A 20267-nucleotide genomic window follows, 5' to 3' on the forward strand; every position below is an offset into this window, starting at 1 on the left:
CATTGCACTATTTCCAGACATTGCCAAAGTTCCGGATATTGTCATAGTTCCAGATTTGCACTATTTCCAGACATCGCAATGTAGCTTAGATAAATGTTTGATCAGAGAGTACCTCATCGACGCGTCCATCGACTCTTTTGCTTACGTGTATTTATGGGCGTCCCCAATTTTTTTTATTTTTTTCTTTCTTAACGGCTTGTGTTTTTCTTCATTCTCATTTTTGTAAATGATTCGTGAAACCACAGGCACTTACAATAGCCCCCGGATTGCTGTCATAGCTCAGGACATCAGGCTTAGCCGATCTATATCGATTCAATCACACATAGCAAGCAAACAATGTTGGAGTCTCCAGCTTATACGCTTGTTTATGAGGTAAGTTACTGCTTGTTTGGTTGAGGCTGATGGGATATTGCGAAACGATCTACGTGGAGTGAGGTGGGGTCGACATTTTGGTTTGGTTACAGCAATCCACCAATCCACCAATCCACCTTCTAAGGAGAAGTTTGCGCATTTCTGAAGTTTCTTCCACTCCAATCCACGATCAGCACTTCTTCAACATCCCTCCATTTCATCTACTAACACGGTATTCACCACTTACAGCCAAACTCGGCAGACAAGCCATCATCCTCCGAGTACAGAGGATATCTAGAAAAAGGTGACGATGAGACAAAGATAGCAGCCATGAGGCAGATCCTCACAACAGTTCTCAACGGGGACCCGATGCCGGAATTGCTCATGACGATCATCCGTTACGTGATGCCTTCAAAAAACAAGCAGTTGAAAAAGCTGCTTTACTTGTACTGGGAGATCTGTCCCAAGTACGATGAGCAGGGCAAGCTGCGCCACGAGATGATTCTTGTGTGCAATGCGATCCAGCACGACTTGCAGCACCCCAATGAGTACGTGCGGGGAAACACGCTTCGGTTTCTCAACAAGTTGAAAGAACCAGAGCTTCTTGAGCCCTTGGTTCCCTCCTGCCGGCAATGTTTGGAGCACCGGCACGCGTACGTGCGGAAAAACGCTGTGTTTGCCATCTACTCGATCTACAAGGCATCGCACGACTTAGTTCCGGACGTTGCTGAGCTGCTTTCCGATTTCTTGGCCGTTGAATCAGATGCAACATGCCGCCGGAACGCTTTTGTGTGCCTTTCGCACTTGGACCGCGGTATGTGCCTTCGGTACATGGAGAACCAGGCCATTACGAGTGTGGACGCGATGCTCCAGTTGGCGTTTATCCAGTTTGTTCGCAAAGATGTGTTGGTGGCCGACCCGGAGTTGAAACAACGGTACTTGGAGGTTGTTTCGGACCTCTTGGAGTCGCAAACCTCAGTTGTGGTTTATGAGGCGGCCACAACGTTGCCACTGCTATCAAATTCCACCGTGTACGTCCAGAGTGCAGCCTCGAAGTTTGTTGATATGGCAATCAAGGAGCCAGACAACAACGTCAAGCTTATTGGCTTGGAGAGGTTGGGCGAGCTTGCCGAGCACAGCGACGGCATTCTCAACACCATGGTGCTCGACATCCTCCGTGTTCTGTCTGCTCCGTCGCTCGCAGTCCGCAAGAAGGCCATCGACATCACGATGCACCTTGTTTCGAGCAAAAATGTGGACGATGTGGTGAAGTTGCTTCGCAAGGAGCTCGAGAAGGCTGTTGGCTCGGGTTCAGCCGAGGATAAGGCTACTGAGTATCGGCAGATGCTCATTGTGGCGATCCGCAGGTGTGCCATCGACTTCCACGAGGTTGCAGCATCAGTTGTAGACATGCTTCTTGGATTTATGGGCCAGCTCAACACGGTTGCAGCCAACGAGGTCATTACTTTTGTGAAGCAGGTCATCGACAAGTATCCGGACCTCCGTGCAGGCATTATCTCCCGTCTCTTGGTTGCACTCAAGACCGTCAAGAGCGGAAAAGTGTACCGGGGCTGTCTCTGGATCTTGGGCGAGTACTGCTTGGATGAAAAGAACATACATGCGGCCTGGCGGGAGCTCCGCACGAGTTTGGGCAAGATTCCGATAGAGGAGGTGAAGGAGGAGGAGGAGGAGAAAGATGAAAAAGATGAGAAAAGCCAAACAGATCAAAAAGACCATCTTGAGCACAATTCGGCAGCCTCCAGCAAACCAAAAGTGCTTGCCGACGGCACCTACGCGACGGAAACAGCGTATGCAAGCCCGGCCGACGCGTCGGCGTCACAAAGCTCGAAGATCGCAGACTTGTTGAAGACTCCTCTCCGGTCACTTATTTTGAGCGGCGACTTTTACCTCGGGGCGGTACTCGCGTCGACTTTCGTGAAGTTGGTGTTGAGGTTGGCGGAAATCAGCAAGAGCCAGAGTCTCTTGAATGCTCTCAAAGCCGAGGCAATGCTTGCCATGGTGTCGATTGTCAGAGTTGGCCAAAGCAGCGACTCAGGTGCCAAGCACAAGATCGATGAGGACTCGATCGACCGGATAATGACGTGTCTACGGGTTTTGTCTGGTTGGAGCTCGGGAGATGCCGAGAAAGAGGCCGAGGGTGCATTTTTGGAGGAGACGAAAAGTGCTTTTGAAGACGAGTTGAAGGAGACGGGTGTATTGAGCAGCATTGCCGGGGATTTGGCTTCTGAGAGCCCGGTAGAGCAACCCGACGACAGCATAGTGTTCCGGCAGTTGGCAACAGAAAAGAAGGAGGCGGTGGATGTCACGGAGCAGGAATTGCACAAGATATCGACGGGAACCGCGAAAAAAGAGGATTTGACGTCCAGATTGAAGAAGATCGTCCAGTTGACTGGGTTCTCGGACCCGGTTTACGCCGAGGCTTACGTTCAGGTCCACCAGTTCGATGTCACACTCGATATCTTGGTTGTCAACCAGACCACCGATACTCTCCGTAACATGACGGTTGAATTTGCCACTCTTGGAGACCTAAAGGTCGTCGACAAGCCGGCAACTGCCAATGTGGGACCGCACGGCTTTCACAGAGTTCAGACTACCATAAAGGTCACGTCTGCAGACACAGGTGTCATCTTTGGAAACATCGTGTACGATGGACACCACTCCAACCAATCCACCATAGTCATTCTCTCTGATGTCCACGTCGACATTCTCGACTACATCAGGCCGGCCTCGTGCTCTGAGGCCGAATTTAGAAGGATGTGGAACGAGTTCGAGTGGGAAAACAAGATCACCGTGAACTCCAGGTGGACCTCTCTCAAGGATTACCTGGATGCCTTGATTGCAGGCACCAATATGAACAACTTGACTCCCGGTGCCGTCATTGGCCAGGACTGCCAGTTCTTATCTGCCAATCTCTTTTCACGCTCCACCTTTGGTGAAAATGCCCTTGCCAATTTGTGCATCGAGAGGTCTTCCGATGGCCACATCGTTGGTCACGTGCGCATCAGGTCCAAGGGCCAGGGTCTTGCTCTTTCTCTTGGTGACAAGGTTGCTGCCATTGCTCACAACAGCAACAATGCTCTTGTTGCCAAGGTCTGAATTTCGCTTTTATAGCATCTCTACATGTCGTTTAATCAGATCTACGTATCAATTTGTATTCTTATTCGTATTGTGTGTTCTAAACCATCCATAGGACGTTCTATATCTCACTTTAAACCAACTGTAAGTAATTTCCTGCATTGCACCTTAAATGATCTATATGGTTTCTATTACTCCTTCTCATATCCATCTCAGGTTTCTATTACCCCCTCTACATTAGTCCCATTATCACGCGTTTCTATAAATCTCTATTCACCTATACCGCCTGTAATTGAACCTCCATCATCTAATTGTCCTTGGATCTCCTTCATCTGCTCCATTCCTAATTTCCTTCCTGCTTCTTCTTCCCTGTTCATCCTACACTCCCCTAGCCCATTTTTCATACCCTGGCTTCTGCAAGTACTCTTTAGCCGTGTCAATATCTATCTGAATGTCCTTAATAAGTGCCTCGAGTGTTGTGTAGTCGAGTTCCGGCCGTATATAGCCAAGAACATTGAAGTTCACCCTTGCACCATAAAAGCTCGTTGCAAACTTGTGAAGTATGTGTAACTCACAAGCTTTCTGCTTGTTCTTGAAATATGGATTCCAACCAAGCGACATCACCATTGGAAAAACCTTCCTGTCAGTTTCCTTGAGCCCCTCTCCATAAGTTAGTGTAACTGATGACTTTCCGTCGATTCGTGAAACTTGATGTGGCTGCCTGTTTTGATTTGAACTATCACTCATCACCCTCACAAATCCAAAGTAAACACCTGTTTCTAGATTCTTGAGTTGCTCCGACAAGTCTATAGGGACGTTTGCCGTCGGTATTCCCATCTCAGATGATCCTCTACCGAATCCTGGCACAACCTCTGCATTGTTAACTATTATTGGATAAGGGTCTGAGGGGCTATCGGGAATCTCCACTTCGGGGCGCATTTTGAAATTTGGCAATCTGTGAAGTTTGTGTGTTGAGTACAGTTTTGTGTGTGTGTTGCCTAAAAGGGGTCTGCCGAAGCTGTAGCAATTATTCTACAATAAAAGTGCATCATGCTGAAACCCAGGGAACACGGAAAGAAAAAAAAAAAAAAAAAAGATCTAAAATGAATGCAAAGTGAAAAATGCAACAGAGCTAAGGACGAATTAAGATAAAAAAATTGGTCCACGACAGGGTTTCAGCTTTTAGTACTTCAAAGCTTTTCAATATATTGTGATTATTTCTATTATGTAATTACTTTTACCGGATTATTGCTTATCTGGCTACTTGTTGAATCTCGGTCTAGATGCTTTGCCACTACTTCCTTTATCCCTATCTCATCTCCTAAAGCACTCTATTTTTTATCCCCCCACTTCTTATCTCATGCCTCCATAGCCGGAAATTCTTCAATCTTTCCATGCTGAGTCCAATCTTCTCCCTGAAGCCGTAATCGGGCAGCTGCTGGATATCTCCTATCACTAACGGCAGAAGTCCAGTTGTTCCACAACAACTGTAAAAGCTTCTTCGCCTGCATTCCGTAAGCTTGCAATAGCTGGGAAGCGCATGCATCCCACCAGGAACCAGCAACCGCAAAGTGAACATTTGTCACTAACTTCAGAGGTGTATTCAAAAGTCGACTGATCATTATCCAGCTCTTGGAAATCGGAAGAGGATGCCTGCAGTCAGCCGAATACCCTGAGAAAGACATATCTATCGATAATCTACTCATAACAGAGTAAAGAGTACATATACCGCCGAGTCTTTCGTTGTATCTCTCCTCTGATTCCCATTTTTCGCCGTCTTTCCGCCATCCCATTCTCTTTCGTCCTTCTTCCGTGTCAATTGCGCACGTGTACCCAATCACCAGTGGGCATTTCTTCACGAAACGAGCCATTAGGTAATAATGAAGTTCTGGGAAGACCAGCAAAAGCTGCAAAGCTAGAGATCCAAGTGGAAGAGCAGCTTTTCCATGTATTGCCACTTCAATCTCAGCCTGGTGGATTATGGCCTTAGCTACAAAGTTGAGTATCCATTTAAATGCCAACTCATTGGTCTTAGTTTGCTGGATAAGTTGTTCAAGCGCTTGTGTGACCTGCCTTAGTTGCTGTACGCTGTTTGTCAACTGCCCAAACTTCGGGTTTATCTTCCTCCTCTGCGTGTTGATCTGCTTCTTTAGTTCTGTATCCTTTTTCACGCGAAGCACAATGTCATTTTTGATGTCCTTGATGTCCTGCTTATATTTCACAAACTCTTTCTCCACAGACGTAAAGTCTGTTACCGTCTTCTTCTTAGCAGCCTCCTTCTTGGCTTCCTCGATTTTCTTCTTCATTATCTCCTCCCTCTTCTTTCTTGCTTCTTCTTCTGTTTTTCTTGCTGCCTCCTCCCGCTTTCTTTTTTCTTCTTCTTCCTTCTTCCTTCTTTTTTCCTCTTCTTCCTTCCTCTTTCTTTCTTCCTCAAGTCTTATCTTCCTCTCTTCCTCTTCCCTTCTTCGTCTCTCCATCTCCGCTGCAATCATCTCTTTGACTTTCTCCTTTTCTCGTTTCAGTTTTTCAAGCCTGCTTCTTTTTATATAATCGTAGTCGACGTCATACAACTCACAAACTTGCGATCCAAGCTTACGCGCTAGTATTGTTGTTTTCTTTTGTGCATCCTCTTTCTTTGCTGGCCGTATTATTTTTCTCGGCTTTAACTGTGTTTTGTTTTCATCTGTGCTGAGCAAATCTCCATCGCTTAATATTTGAGCAACACTTCCTAAATCTCGGACTGCCTGAAATCTGTCACTCAATCCTAATTTGGAAAGAAAATTTGATGTTCTATCAACATCACGATCTTTCTCTCCCTCGGAGGTCACTAATGTGCTTTTTGATGACGCATCATCGCTATAATCATCCAGAATATCGCTATCTGTTCCAGAATCGTAGTCGGAGTCTATTGGCTCAAGACTGAATTGCAATGCCTCATCTCGATGTGGAGTGAATCTCATTCCCTTTAAATCTACTTAATGAGTCTGCTAGATTTTAGTCAATCTAATTTATAGAGAGTTTGCAATCTTGTTATTGAGAAGCTTATTAATAAGTGTAAGTGTTCCTTATTAATCCTATTTGATTCCTTTGCAAAATAATTCGTGCCCCTAGCAACTTTAGGTGTAAAAAATACAAGTCTCACCAAATATTTTTACTTTTTTTCGTAGACCCAATCAATGCTTTTTTTTTTCTTCCTCTTCTTTCCTCAACCACAGAATTTCCACTTCTGTCAGTTCAACACTATCCAACTGCCCATTATTTGTCCTTCCATTATCAATAACTTTTCACAGAAAGAACCTATAGAAGCTCACTTTTATCTTTCATATTTATTGAACCATGTCGCTCGCATTTATACGACCATTTTCGTCGTCTGTAATTGCACAAAAAGTGGGATGTGCTATGGTGAAGCCTGTTCACCATACTATAAAGATTGAGAAGAGGTTATTATCGCCACGTTTCCCGGATTTAAAGCTGGATCCAAGTGATATTCGTTCTCCTAAGTTTAGGCCTAGGTTAACTCAGCAAGACAGAGTTTTGGACCATTATTACAACACCTTGGAGTCAGATTTGCTTTTAATTCAATACAGACATGATCAGATTGATGTGGAAGGAAACAAGAGGAGGAAGTGGGATATGTCCTCCCCATATCATTTGAACAGACCTTTAAGAAAGCCTCGTGGTCAGGTCGTGCCATCACCAACAATCAAAACCCGGACATGGAAAAATATTCCACGGCTTGAAAATATTACCATTAACTGTTTTGTGAAGGAAGCCAAGATAAAGCCTGAGTTGGCAATTGCCGCTACCTTACAACTCCAGCAGATTACAGGGTGCAAACCAAGTCCAGTCTATGCAAAAGCAAACGTTCCTACATGGAAGCTTAGACCTGGCATGCGTATGGGTGCAAGGGTGTCTTTGTCAGGAAGTGATGCATCCCAGTTTCTCACAACTTTGACAGAGATCGTTCTTCCTAGAATTCGAGAGTTTAGGGGAATCTCCAACAGGTCAGGTGACAGATACGGTAATATTGCCTTTGGTTTGAGACCAGAGGACATTAAGGTTTTCCCAGAAATTGAAAATAACCAGGATTCGTGGCCAAAGACTTTTGGTATGGATATTACATTGCATACCAGTGCACAGACTGATGTCGATGCTCGTATTCTACTAAGTGGGCTTGGATTCCCATTCACCGGAGGCGAAAGGGTGCCGAAAACGTTATTGAATGATTTGAAGATTGAAGATGAAAACGTGAATGATGTTGTTACGAAGAATTCTGAGACAAGAGCAGAAGCCTGACTGAAAATATGACCATGTATATATTTACAAAACTATGGCATGAATATACTAAAAGCTTGATGTTGGCAGTTTGTAATTTGTAACTTTGGATTTGGTGTATGCTAGTAAATAATCTGTATATACCTTTTAAACTGTGAGGTCGGCGAGGGATGTCCTCAATTCTTTTTCGTTTTTTTTTTTTTTTTTTTTTTTTTTTGTATGCCTATTGTTCGGACATTTTAAGCTGCTATCTGATAGAATACCGTTTTCAAATGCTCATTTCCCTTTGTGCAACCTTAATGTCGCCTTCATTCAATCAGTACTGACTCTAAAATATTACAAATGTCCAAGCAGCATGAACACATACGCCCAGCTTGATTCCGGGAGTTGTTTCCCACCCATAAACGAATCTGCTGGTTTTGTTTGCACCTATATGAAACAGCATTGTACAAATTTAAGCAATAGATATCTTTCATACTATTACTGCGGTAAAGTGTCCTACCCTTTGGTATCACAGTTTGTTCTGGCACTGTTCTTTGTTGTTGCCATCGTCTTTCTTTTCTTTGCCTTGGGCATACTTGCCTCTGATTACCTCACTCCAAACTTAGAGTATCTCTCAAAGCTTTTGCACTTGGATGAAAGAATGGCAGGGCTCACTCTCCTTTCTTTGGCAAATGGTGCTCCAGACATTTCGTCAACATATGCTGCAATGAGATCGCATTCTGTATCTTTGGCAATTGGTGAATTACTTGGTTCTGTTAACTTTGAGCTCACAATGGTGATTGGATGCATGGCTATGGTTAAACCGTTTCGAGTTTCCAACAGCGTGATATTTAGAGACTTGGTTGTATTTGGCGTGTTGATTCTTCTTACACTGTGGTTTCTTTCTGATGGAAAGATCACAAGAATTGAGTCGTTGCTCATGGTTGCATCATACTTTCTCTTCATCTTTTTGAGTTGGTTTGGTCCCAAAATATTTACTGAAGATATTCAAAATGAGGATACACGCAGCCCACCTACTTTTAATGCTGTTGTAAAACCAGATGAGTCATCTTTCATGACGAATCCACGCACTGATCTCAGTATGCTTAGATTGACCCAAAGCATTGAGAATATGGAGCAGAAAAAGCCTTATAGACTCTCCTTAGTCGATTCTCTTAGGCTAGCCTTTGTTCGATGGCATCACAAGGAGGCGGCGGCTCCTGATTCTGCTAATAGTGTGTTGACTGAGCCCATAATACCGTCTATGGTCGTAACAGATGGCCAAAATGAGCCTCTTTCTTCTCCAAAAAGACCACAATTAAGCTCGAGCTTTGCTTCTGCGCCTGAGTTACGAACTGCTGACGACTTTAAGTCTATCACATGCATTGATTCCGCATTTCCTGATGAGCAGCATAATCCGAATGTGCTTGAGGTCCCAACCCGCTCCAGAGGTAACAGTTATGGATCTACAAGCTCTTCTAACGAATCTGTTTGCTCTTATGGATCGGCCATTCTTTCTGCGGTTGGTATTCCTGTTAATTCTTACTCGACTTATGAGCCTGAAAGGCAGCTTTTATATAGAATCATCCCCCGTTGGAGCAATATTCACGTTCAGGGAAGCTTCTGGAGCACTGTCATCAACATCTTAACTCTTCCATATGTTGTTCTGTTCAACATACTTGTACCCGTCCCCATACCGGAAAAGGTACCTTCTGATGTCCGTGAAGAGGAGAAATTGCGAAGTATGTCTCTGTTTTGCATCCAGCTTCTTGTAATTCTTCTTATTTGTTGTTGGAGACACTTCGAACTTCCAGTGATTGTTCTTTCATTGATATTCATGACGGCCATTTTTCTGCTGCATGTTTTTTCTTCGTCGTTTTATTCAGCAATATTTGAACCGTTGGCCTCATTTGTCGGCTTTTTAAGTGTTCTATACCTCATTGTTTTCACTGCATCTGGAATAGTTGGCATCTTGAAAGATGCTGCCGTCGTCTATAATGTAAAAGAATCATTGCTAGGCTTGACAGTTCTTTCCCTAGGAAATTCAGTAGGAGACTTGGTCACTAATACCACTTTAGCATCTCTAGGGTTTGCATTAACTGGCCTTAACTCTTGCTTTGGCTCTCCGTTATTGTACGTTTTGTTTGGAATAGGTCTCAACTCGATAGTTGTTAGCTTTACAGAGCACAAAAACGATATTACGTTCCAAGTTGACAGGAGTCTTCTGTTCACTGCCTACAGCATAATATTTATATTGGTATTTTACATGATCGCAATACCGTTAACTAACTGGAGATTTAACAGAAAAATTGGGTTATTGAGCATGGTGATTTGGGTAATTGTCACCATGTTAAACATTTACCTTGGCTAAGGTTTTTATACATACAGGAATCGGCTCTTTTTTTTTGTCTTCCCATATGCTACGTATATTAGGTAGCCTTTAAAATGTGCTTATTATGTTCTTTATTCTAGAAAAATTCATTGTCCGTATCATCGGACGCTATTCTCGCCAGCTGCTTTCTGACGTTGATATTTTCGCAGTTCGTAGCTAGTTCCAATGCATGCTTGTAGTTTTCACAATCTTGTTTGTAGCATTTGTAGAAATCTAACAGCCCTCTAATATAATGGTAGCTGTTTTTCTTTTCTGCTTCATACTGCTTAAATAATGCAGCAACCTCGGTCTTGTCTATGTCGGCGTAGGAAAGTATCTCTCTAAATAGAAAGTCGAATTGCGTTTCAAACGATGTTCCTTTAGCATCTTCGAGTTTCATTTTAACGATTTTCAATGTACTTTGTGAATCTCTCGTGTGTTCCAATTGGATGAATTTCAACGTTAAACCCAGCGAGTTATGATTTGCCGTGAGACCTTGAACGACGAGATCCCTTGCGTTTTTTTTATTACCGCTCAATATTTCGATATCGATTAATCTCATCCTCAATCGAAGATCAAGGTCATCTGTACTGCTTAAACCTCTCATAAGTATATGTTTCGCCTCATCTATTTTAGCTACATTCAACTTCAAATTAGCATATTTAATCCAGAAGAATGGGTAATCGGCTGCACAAATGAGGCATCGCTCGTATGCCGTTTCTAAAAGCGCTTTATGAAATTTTGTAACACCAGATCGTTTATCCTTTGATATATCCTTTAATGTGTAAAGTTCGAGATAATCTAAATATCTATTCCACGTGTTTAATTCTTTTACCGTCAGTTCTTTTCCAGGACAATAGTACGGTTGTTTCAAATCGCGCTCATAATCCCACATTTGATAACTGTGATACTGAGTCACTATAAAGATATCTGTAAAAATCTTTTTAAGTTTCTTCTTTAGATTTGTCAGTTCCGGTTCTTGCTGCCTTTTTACCTTGTCCCCTGTCGGTAAAAGTTTCTCCCACGTAAGATTAAAGACCGTGTTCAGTTCATTCGTCGAAACAAAATACTTGATTGTTTCTAAATCCGCATTCTGCAACAATCGCAAATATTCATTAAAATACTTGCTGTATTGATACATAGGAATCTCTATTATTCGTCGTAGAAGTCTATGATAAAGTTTCCTGTTATTGGTTCTCCGTAAATAATCAAGATACATGTCATAGATCACATGTGCATAATAATGATGGCCGACATTAATTCGTGCTTGTTCAAATGCATTAAGAATGTTTTCGGAAGAACAAGAAGTTTTCATAACAAACTTCAAGTAGCACTCCCATAGAATTATGGACTTTTTCAGGCATTGAAGACCCTTCTTGAATATATCCTTCACGATCAAAGAGTCTTCTCCAAGTTGAAATCTTTGAGTAGCGTAGTCGCACCAATATTGCTCGCAAAATGGGAATTGCTCGAGTAGATTTTCATATACAGCGTATAAAACTCGTTTGTATATGTCTGGTGATGACTCTGAAATCGTAACGGGATTTTTCCCATCTTTCGTTGGTAATCTTTCTGTTTGTAATAGAAGTTCCTCCCATAATTTGAGATCTCTTTTATTATTGATCACTTTTTTGGCCGTAAGAAGCCATTTTTGCGGGAATTCAATCTGATCCAAAAACTCAAAGCTCATCCCTAAGTATGCCCTTTTGGTAGTAATAGCAACTTAAGTATAGTAGTTCTTAAAAGGATGTTCTTGATGAATGCCCCTCTTAATTGGGGTGAAAATAGTTCTATTTTTCCTTCTTTTTTCGTCAACAAAAATTTCTTGGTGCAAAGATGATCAAATGTTTTTAGTGAAGACAAAGCAATCAGAAATCAGAAGTAGTTTTAGTGATACCAATCCATTAATACACTCTCTGTTGGCATGCTCTTACAAATACGTTCAAAGTTTATCTGGGGGATTTTTATCATTATTTGAATATATTTGCTTTTTAAAAATGTATTCAAAACCTGCATTCGATGTATTGATTAAAGAACTTGAGAAATTTGGCGAAGCCAGTTTTAAAAGACGTTCAGTCGGTCTTGTTGAAAAGGAGAAAGCACTTTTGGCATACAAAAAAATGCAACTAAAGAATGCAGGAAAGAGGGTTACACCGGATCAGGAAAGAACTCTTTGGAAGGCGGTGAGATCCAAATTTACAGCTCAGGTTCCAAAGCCTAACATAAGTATGCTACAATTTCTAAATAAAAATGAGCTAACGACCATGGAAAAGAATCATCTAGAAGATCTCACTCTCTATTTGAAATCACAGCGCGTCTACGAGGAGCTTTTAGAGAGATATAATCCTGGTATTAGTATGAAGCAGAAAGATAAAGTGGAAAAAACTGCTCATCATGTCGGGCTAGATGTTCCAAAGTGAAATAGATTTTATGCTTGTTGGTGCTGTTCATTTATGTCACATATCGTATGATTCATGTATATATATCTATTAATTTATTCAACTATTAAATGTTCCATACATTCATTTTTCTTATCTCTACTGGAACCTATCCCATAATGTTAAGCACAGCCTTGGCTACCCCTGGGTACGAACTTCTCGATGAAAAAAATAAAATAAAATAAAATAGGGAAGGGTGAAGATGAAAAATTTTAAGTGAGAAAAGTTAAACAGTGCATCGAGATTAACGCTAGCCTACATCCACTACGAACAAAATTTAGAGTATTGACACCTATCATAGACTAAGGCAAATAACATAACAACAAAATGGGTAAAGAGGAAAAAAAGGAAAAGGAATCTAAGGAGGATAACTACGACAAAAGAATGCCAGCAGTTCTTCCGTTTGCAAAGCCTTTAGCATCGAAAAAAGTGAATAAGAAGATACTTAAGACTGTGAAAAGAGCCTCAAAATGCAAGCATGTTAAAAGGGGAGTGAAGGAAGTTGTGAAAGCCCTCAGAAAGGGTGATAAAGGACTGGTTATCATAGCGGGAGATATTTTCCCAATGGATGTCATTTCGCATCTTCCTGTTCTTTGTGAAGACAACGAGGTTCCATACATATTCATCCCATCAAAGCAGGATTTGGGCAGTGCCGGGGCCACAAAAAGACCAACATCGTGTGTGATGATAGTTCCAGGAGGTGGATTACACAAGAGTAAGAACGCCAGCAAGAGTAGTGAAAGTTACAAAGAAGGATATGATGAGATTGTCAAGGAGGCTGTTAAGGCCTGAAGTAATTAATGTATACAGATATGTTATATATACGTGGAATAAATGCACGATCATTCGGAAAATACAGGTTCTACTTTTAGTCCTTTTCTACGTTCTTTTTGGTTCTTTTTATCTTTATTGTAGTGGTTACATAGAGAGTATATGGATTCAATACCGTTTATCATAAGCCGTGTAGCATACAGCAGTCTCGCTTACTGTTTTTTCAACTCTGCTCTGACCCATCCTTCCAAGCCACCTTCAACAATGATTGCCTGTAAGTTAGGGCCGACCTCAGAAACTTTCTGCTTCAAAATCACATCTCCAGAAGCATTCTTCACTGTGACAACCGATTTTGGAACATCCCAGTTGAAAATCCATCCAGTTCTTCTCGTAGGCAACTTCTTTTCATTCTTGTACTGTTCTCTAAGCTTGGCCAAGAGCTCTGGAATCTGAAGGGTAAGAAGAGCATTGTTAATAGCATTACGACCAAATGTATTGCTGAATGATCCAGCCACAACCATAGGCATGTCTCTGGCCAATATCGCAGTAGCAGCTTGTTCTCTGGAAGAACCAGTACCGAAATTGTAGCCAGCAACCAAAATATCGCCAGCCTTGGTCTTGGATCCAAACTCGGGATCGTAATTCTGCATACACACTTTGGCCATGGTTTCTCTTGGAACATCATCCTGATAGGTATACTTTCCCGGGTATATTCCATCCGTGTTGATGTTATCGGAGTCCAAGAAAACGATTTCACCGGTAATTTTCTCTGGGAATCCGTCCAAAACCTGTCCGGCGGTAGCTGTAGAATTATCTGCTGATTCTGTCTCTGCTGGTTTGTCATTCACCATGATAGATGTACTCACGTGATGTTCCGGTGGGCATGGAAGACCTTGAACCTCAGCGGGAGATCCAATCTTGCCCAAAACAGCAGAGGCTGCAACAACAGCGGGAGAAGCCAAATATGCAAGTGCATCACGTGATCCCATTCTTCCCTTGAAGTTTCTGTTCGTGGCGGAAATTCCCACTTCACCTGGTTCTAACAATCCAGCACCTAGACCAATACATGGACCACAACCGGCCGGAAGTGGGATAGCACCTGCATCAAGAAGAGTCTTCCAGGCTCCTGAAGCTTCAGCATCCCTCTGGATGAGTGAAGAAGCTGCTGCAACATAAAATTCAACACCCGGTGCAACCTTGTGGCCCTTGACGACTGAAGCAGCACTCTTAATGTCGCTCAATCTCGAGTTCGTGCACGAAACAAGGTATGCCTTGTTGACCTTGATGTTATCGCCAGACAATTTGGACACTGAGTTGCTTATCTTCACAGAGTTAGGTCCGGAAACGCATGGCTCAATGGTAGATAAGTCGATCGTTAGAGTCTTGTCATAGTAGGCATCCTCATCTGGACGAATTGGATTACGCTCAAGCTCATCAATCCTCTTCTCTGTGACTCTTGGATGATTAGGTCCAAGCCTCTGCAATCTGTCACGATAGAATTTGATAAGCGTCTGGTCCACAGGGAACACCCCGGATAATGCACCCCATTCGGTGGTCATGTTGGCGATCGTTAGCCTGTAATCGATCGGAAGCTGATCTAATCTATCACCTGAAAACTCTAGGGCATGGTTTAAAACTTCATCCTTGTTGAAAAGACCACATAAAGCCACAATTACATCCTTACCACTGGTTCCGGCAGGAAGTGTACCCTTAAGAATAACCTTTGCAACTGGAGGAACTTTCCACCACGTCTGGCCTGTTGCCCAAACGGCTGCTGCATCTGTTCTCACTATCGGTGTTCCAAGAGCACCAATACCACCATACGTATTTGAGTGTGAGTCTGAAGCAACAGTTAAAGTGCCTGGAAAAGCATATCCTTCCTCGATCATGACTTGATGTCCAATTCCCCTTCCAGCAGGATAAAAGTCAATGCCTTGACTTTTGGCAAAGTTTTCGATGTTTCTGTACTTTGTGAGATTCTTCTCCGACTTATTTTGAATGTCGTGATCCAAAGCATTCACGATCTGTCTGTTATTTTTCACGTGCTTGGCACCAAGACCTTTAAATTTCAAAGCCACCGGCCAAGAATTGTCATGAGTCATGACATAAGCAGGCTGGATTGTGACATAATCCCCTGAGTGCACCTTCTTTCCCTTTGGCAGTCCAACAGAAAACTTCTGTACGATTTTCTCTATCACATTCTGTCCTACTAATGCTGATCTCGTGAGCGAGAAATTTCTTCGGGAGACCCGCAATGCCTGCAATCTAACACTGAATGTTCTTCCAAACATTTGTATATAGCCTCTACGATATATTTTTTAGCTAGTTTCTGGCTAATAATATTCTAACAGCTGTAGAACTAATGGCATGAATGTTCTTCAAGCTGAAATTTTTTTTTACCGTCATTATTAAGTGATGAAAAAATCAAAAAAAAATGTAAGATCGAAAAAACATGATGACTAAATTTTTCCTTATGCACCCAGCCGTGAGAAAAAGTCAATAGCCTCATTTCCGGTGTCGGCCAATCAAAAATTGTCCAGCTGTAATATCCTACCCTGGGCGTTTAGAAAGAAATACCTTAGAATAATGAAATTATAAGAATTCAATGATCTAAATGAGCATCTCATCGCAGAAAAATGTGATTATCATCTCTATATATTTTATATGCTGATATAATTTATTTACGACTTGACGTTTTCTTGAGTCCGTTTTTTTTTTTATCCAACCCACCTAATCCTAATTCGGCTTGAAAAGGGCACAGCCTTAACATGTTTTTCAGACATCTCTAAAGGGTACAAAAGTTATCTTCCATGTCGCTTAGTTGGTAATTTCCTTTACATTTACTCAGCAAAGGTTATTCTATAGTTTCAAGTCAATATTAAAAAAAGCGAACACATTGCTTGCAACTTATTTTTTATTACCTACTGTAACAGAAAAATGGTATACTTGGAATCTTCCTCTATCTAGTCGTGCACCAAGAGGTAAGTAAGTAAGCATAGCCCGTGGAGTATTGAACTATCACTTTGATGCATAAACGAAAAACATAAGATAAAGCTCAAGAGATGGCCGATCTTAATCAATTCATTCCCCTATCTCTTTAGTTCCTTAAATTCGGCTAAGTTGGAAATTATCGGTCAAAAGAATATATATATATATATATATTTTTTTCGCATTGTTCCTTATCGCCAGGAGTTTCTTTATTTAAACGATATGCTTTATGTTAACCCGCCAAGCGTCAATTTACAGCAAAATAAACAATACAAAAGGAGAAATTATTTTTGTAATTTGATATATGCTGCTTTATCTTTGGAGAGATAAAGAATTTTTAACACTAGGTGAATTTAATTCCATTCATCAGGATCCTTCCAGTTTGGTATGATAATTAATCGTTCATTATGTGAAATTTGGCGGTACGATGATATCGATGTAGAGTGCTCTCATCTTCTTTTACATTTCAAAATCCATTTTTTTCACTGGACTTCAACATTTCTATCCGATTTTCCATTGAAATATATAATTTTGACTGTTGTTTTGCATATCAGCTTTATCCCTAGGTTCCTTTTTTCCTTTCTAAATTGTTTATTGATAAATAAAAACTATGTGCTCTACTGGTTTAATTATAAAAGAGAGTTCATCGGGATATAAATCCAGGAGTTTCCCAATGAAACTGCGAAACTTCTCAATCTTAAAACGAGGTACTATTCACAGAAGAAGTAAGGCGGGGTGTTTTTGCTGCAGAAAAAGAAAGATAAAATGTGATTGTTGTAGACCGATCTGTGACAAATGCCAACGGTCTGGTTATATGTGTGTTTGGCCGGAGGGCAAGCAATCGCTGCCACATACAAGTGAATTCAAATTAATAAAGGTTAGAAGTAAGGCACTCCGTTTTGTTGATGTCAATTGTACCAAAATCCGACACTTTTCTTCCAAAAAGAAGGTCAAGGAAGATGATATTGTGGAAAAGAAGCAAAATTCGATGATAGTTGTTTGTTCACCGGGTAAAAGCAAGGTGGAAAAGAGCCGTGAGATTGCCGAGGATTCATTATTTCGGAGATATCTTCAAGAAGTGAGCGAAGAATCAAATTTTATACCGATGTTAACTGGTCAAAGCGCAGACATTATGGGTGTTCAAATGAGTCATGAAAACATGCTCTTGTATGATGCTTTCCTAAAAGGATTTATGGTCTCAGTTTCTCCTCAACTTGCACATCGAAAACTACAGCCTGGTGCTGTTTTTATCCCTGCTGGTTACAGGAATCCAATATTGGTGTCTGTGTTTAATGCGTGTGGTGCAGCCTTTCTATGCTGGAATAATAAGGAAATGTGTCGAATTGCTGAAGTGAAATATGAGCATTGCCTTGGCATGCTCAGCAAATTTATTGATGAGGAATCCATAGTGGGAAATGAGTATTGGCTCCTTGTGGCACTTCTTTGCTTCTGTCTCAGAGAGAAGTATCATGGTGAAGATGTCACAATCAACACATGTCATTTGGTTGCGGCATTAGAAATGATCAGGCTGTGGCAGGCCAATAAACGTAGAAAAAATGAGTTTGTACGTTTGCCAGCTAGCAATGCAAGAAATTTGCTTCTTTATAAAAGTTCTATGGATTGTTCTGAGGATGCAGAACCAGGTATGAATGATAGATATGATTGCCTATCTCAGAACTCGTGTAAACCTGATAAATGTGTACCATATCAAAGCAAAGACGGCACACCATTCTTAAAGAGAATGGAATCAAAAAGTATGATGATATTTCATCGCTTGCTTTTGAAAATGCAACCACAGTTCTTTGAGGCAGCAAATAACAGGTGGAAATGCCAGGAAATGACAGAAGAGACAGAACTAGATGAGGAATTAGAAAACTCCGCTGCTGAAGATCATGATAGACTGCATACTGGATTATCTACTGTCGAGGAACTTTCTTCTAGTTTCTCTGGGCCAAGGGTAGTAGATGCCAATGAAAGAACACTGCTAGAAAGTTTTCTCTATAACTATACGATTAATCTTTTCATCTGTGATAAGGATGCAGTGAATTATCTATCATCGCCATTCAAGGTTTTCGAAGATTTCAGAGAATTCCTTTCACCCCAACTTTACAATTGTCCAGTTCCATGGATGAATAACCCAGTTATGGGTGCTGCTCTTTCCGCATTTGAAATAGCTGCTAAGGCTAACTGGCTAGGTTTGCAGTTTCCACTAAGTTATGAAAATAAGGTGATTGCATTGTCGCTTCTCAAAACTGCAAAATATTACGCCAGACCTCTTCTCCCTCCAGATATTAAAGCCAAAGAGCCGCAAAATGTGCAAAGGAGACTTTTGGAGAGCTGCTATATGGGAGATATGGTTGCTAAAGCATCATACATATACCTTAAGAAGCTCATATACCCAATGACCAGTAGTCAGGAACCAGAAATACAGCAAATAGTCACAGACTTCAACAAGGATTTATATGAATTAACGTTACATAGTCAAATATCCGCCATTGGGTCTTGGCCCATTGCGATAGTTGGTTCTGCTGCTATCAAAAGGGAAGAGCAAGATTACCTGATTTGGAGAGTTCATCACTTTTGTGATGTGGTTCGCTCAGGTGCCCTCAGCACTGTTTTGAAATACTTGAAAGTAGTTTGGGGAGAGAGTAAGGACGGAATCAGAAAAAATTCACCAGGAATTGATGCCTTGCTCCGTCGAGAATATAGCCGCTATCTTTTTATTTGATGTGAAAAATTCGCTACTGGTTTCCTTTTAGCGACACTAGTGATATATTTTACAGGAATTTTGTCGGAATTTTACGATAACACTTTTTTAATAGGAATACTTATTTGCATGGATTTCAGCCGGAACTGATTTTGATTTAACAGGAATGCTTTACTAATTTAAATAATTTAATGGGAAATTTATAAACTTAACGTATCATCTGAGATGGAAAGTCGTAAAATACCCACCTTTTCCCTTTCCAGATCTGGGGATAGAATTCCAGCGATTGGTAAGCGGCTGTTCTATGTCTTTTCGTATACAATGCAATTAATGATATGTTGTAACTAACATCGGTTTTCAAATTTCTTCAAAAGGTTTTGGTTCTGGAACGAAACAGAAACGTTTGAAGCATTCAGATTTGCGTTATGGAATGAAACATGCACATCCGGCTCTTGTTCAAACTTTCAAAGAGGCTATTGATGCTGGATTTAGACATCTTGATACGGCTGAATGTTATTTAACTAGAATTGACGTGGGGACGGCTGTTGAACAATCCGGCATTGACAGATCAGAGTTCTGGATTACTGACAAATGGGATCAAGGATGGCTGATGGATGGTAAGGTATTCAAATCGCGTTCCCCGTCTGGCCCATATGAATCTATAAAGAAATGCCTAGAACTAATGCATTTAAGTCATCTTAATCTCTTTTTAATACATGGTCCATATTTTACTAAGGAAACATGCAATGTCACTGTTGAAGAAGCCTGGAAGCAAATGGAACAAATATATGAGGAGGGATTGGCCGATAATATTGGAGTGTCCAATTTCGATGTTCCCTTGTTGAAAAGAGTGTTCAAGGTTTGTAAGTACAAACCCCAGGTAGACCAAATAGAATATCATTTATATCTCCAACAAAAGGAAATTGTGGATTTCTGTAAAAAAAATAACATTCTAGTTGAGGCTTTTTCACCGTTGACTCCTATGTTCAGTGATAGAGTCGGAAAAAATAGACCGCTAAATGATATCATTGCAAGGCTCTGTAAGAAATACAATGTGGAACCAAACTTATTGCTATTAAGATGGGTTTATCAGTCTGGTGTGTTGCCATTGACCACATCCTCAAACCCTCAGAGAATGAAGGACACCTTCAAAATATTTGACTTTGAACTAGAACCTGAAGATTTCAACGAGCTCCAAAGAATTGGACAAACTTTTCATTACCGGGGATTCTTTGAGAATTACTTCGAGCGAAAAGAATGATTTGCATCGTTAAATATAATACAAAAA

The 20267-nt window shown here is 41.2% G+C and overlaps 10 protein-coding genes across 10 annotated transcripts; 6 read left to right on the forward strand and 4 right to left on the reverse strand.

Annotated features, from left to right (window-relative positions):
• Positions 1–336: 336 nt before the first annotated feature.
• On the forward strand, positions 337–3468 carry BRETT_004620 (uncharacterized protein; the record flags this gene model as incomplete). The annotated part of the gene is made up of 2 exons (XM_041283114.1): positions 337–372; positions 601–3468. 2 exons carry the CDS (start codon positions 337–339, stop codon positions 3466–3468), a joined length of 2904 nt encoding a protein of 967 aa, XP_041136466.1.
• A 357-nt stretch (positions 3469–3825) lies between these two features.
• On the reverse strand, positions 3826–4386 carry BRETT_004621 (uncharacterized protein; the record flags this gene model as incomplete). Its single annotated transcript, XM_041283115.1, has 1 exon — positions 3826–4386. One exon carries the CDS (start codon positions 4384–4386, stop codon positions 3826–3828), a length of 561 nt encoding a protein of 186 aa, XP_041136467.1.
• Positions 4387–4805: 419 nt separating this feature from the next.
• BRETT_004622 (uncharacterized protein) lies at positions 4806–6407 on the reverse strand (the record flags this gene model as incomplete). Its single annotated transcript, XM_041283116.1, has 1 exon — positions 4806–6407. The coding sequence occupies one exon, from the start codon at positions 6405–6407 to the stop codon at positions 4806–4808; it is 1602 nt and encodes a 533-aa protein (XP_041136468.1).
• A 376-nt stretch (positions 6408–6783) lies between these two features.
• MRPL7 (mitochondrial 54S ribosomal protein YmL7/YmL5) lies at positions 6784–7743 on the forward strand (the record flags this gene model as incomplete). The annotated part of the gene is made up of 1 exon (XM_041283117.1): positions 6784–7743. The coding sequence occupies one exon, from the start codon at positions 6784–6786 to the stop codon at positions 7741–7743; it is 960 nt and encodes a 319-aa protein (XP_041136469.1).
• A 334-nt stretch (positions 7744–8077) lies between these two features.
• On the forward strand, positions 8078–10075 carry BRETT_004624 (uncharacterized protein; the record flags this gene model as incomplete). Its single annotated transcript, XM_041283118.1, has 1 exon — positions 8078–10075. One exon carries the CDS (start codon positions 8078–8080, stop codon positions 10073–10075), a length of 1998 nt encoding a protein of 665 aa, XP_041136470.1.
• A 97-nt stretch (positions 10076–10172) lies between these two features.
• Positions 10173–11765, reverse strand: BRETT_004625 (uncharacterized protein; the record flags this gene model as incomplete). The annotated part of the gene is made up of 1 exon (XM_041283119.1): positions 10173–11765. One exon carries the CDS (start codon positions 11763–11765, stop codon positions 10173–10175), a length of 1593 nt encoding a protein of 530 aa, XP_041136471.1.
• Positions 11766–12072: 307 nt separating this feature from the next.
• Positions 12073–12495, forward strand: BRETT_004626 (uncharacterized protein; the record flags this gene model as incomplete). Its single annotated transcript, XM_041283120.1, has 1 exon — positions 12073–12495. The coding sequence occupies one exon, from the start codon at positions 12073–12075 to the stop codon at positions 12493–12495; it is 423 nt and encodes a 140-aa protein (XP_041136472.1).
• Positions 12496–12840: 345 nt separating this feature from the next.
• BRETT_004627 (uncharacterized protein) lies at positions 12841–13305 on the forward strand (the record flags this gene model as incomplete). The annotated part of the gene is made up of 1 exon (XM_041283121.1): positions 12841–13305. One exon carries the CDS (start codon positions 12841–12843, stop codon positions 13303–13305), a length of 465 nt encoding a protein of 154 aa, XP_041136473.1.
• Positions 13306–13496: 191 nt separating this feature from the next.
• On the reverse strand, positions 13497–15575 carry LYS4 (mitochondrial Homoaconitase; the record flags this gene model as incomplete). Its single annotated transcript, XM_041283122.1, has 1 exon — positions 13497–15575. The coding sequence occupies one exon, from the start codon at positions 15573–15575 to the stop codon at positions 13497–13499; it is 2079 nt and encodes a 692-aa protein (XP_041136474.1).
• A 1511-nt stretch (positions 15576–17086) lies between these two features.
• BRETT_004629 (uncharacterized protein) lies at positions 17087–20240 on the forward strand (the record flags this gene model as incomplete). Its single annotated transcript, XM_041283123.1, has 2 exons — positions 17087–18968; positions 19354–20240. The coding sequence occupies 2 exons, from the start codon at positions 17087–17089 to the stop codon at positions 20238–20240; spliced, it is 2769 nt and encodes a 922-aa protein (XP_041136475.1).
• Between the last annotated feature and the right edge of the window lie 27 nt (positions 20241–20267).

The sequence above is a fragment of the Brettanomyces bruxellensis genome, chromosome 7 (genome assembly GCF_011074885.1).
Source record: "Brettanomyces bruxellensis chromosome 7, complete sequence".
NCBI classification, from domain to species: Eukaryota; Fungi; Ascomycota; class Pichiomycetes; order Pichiales; family Pichiaceae; genus Brettanomyces; species Brettanomyces bruxellensis.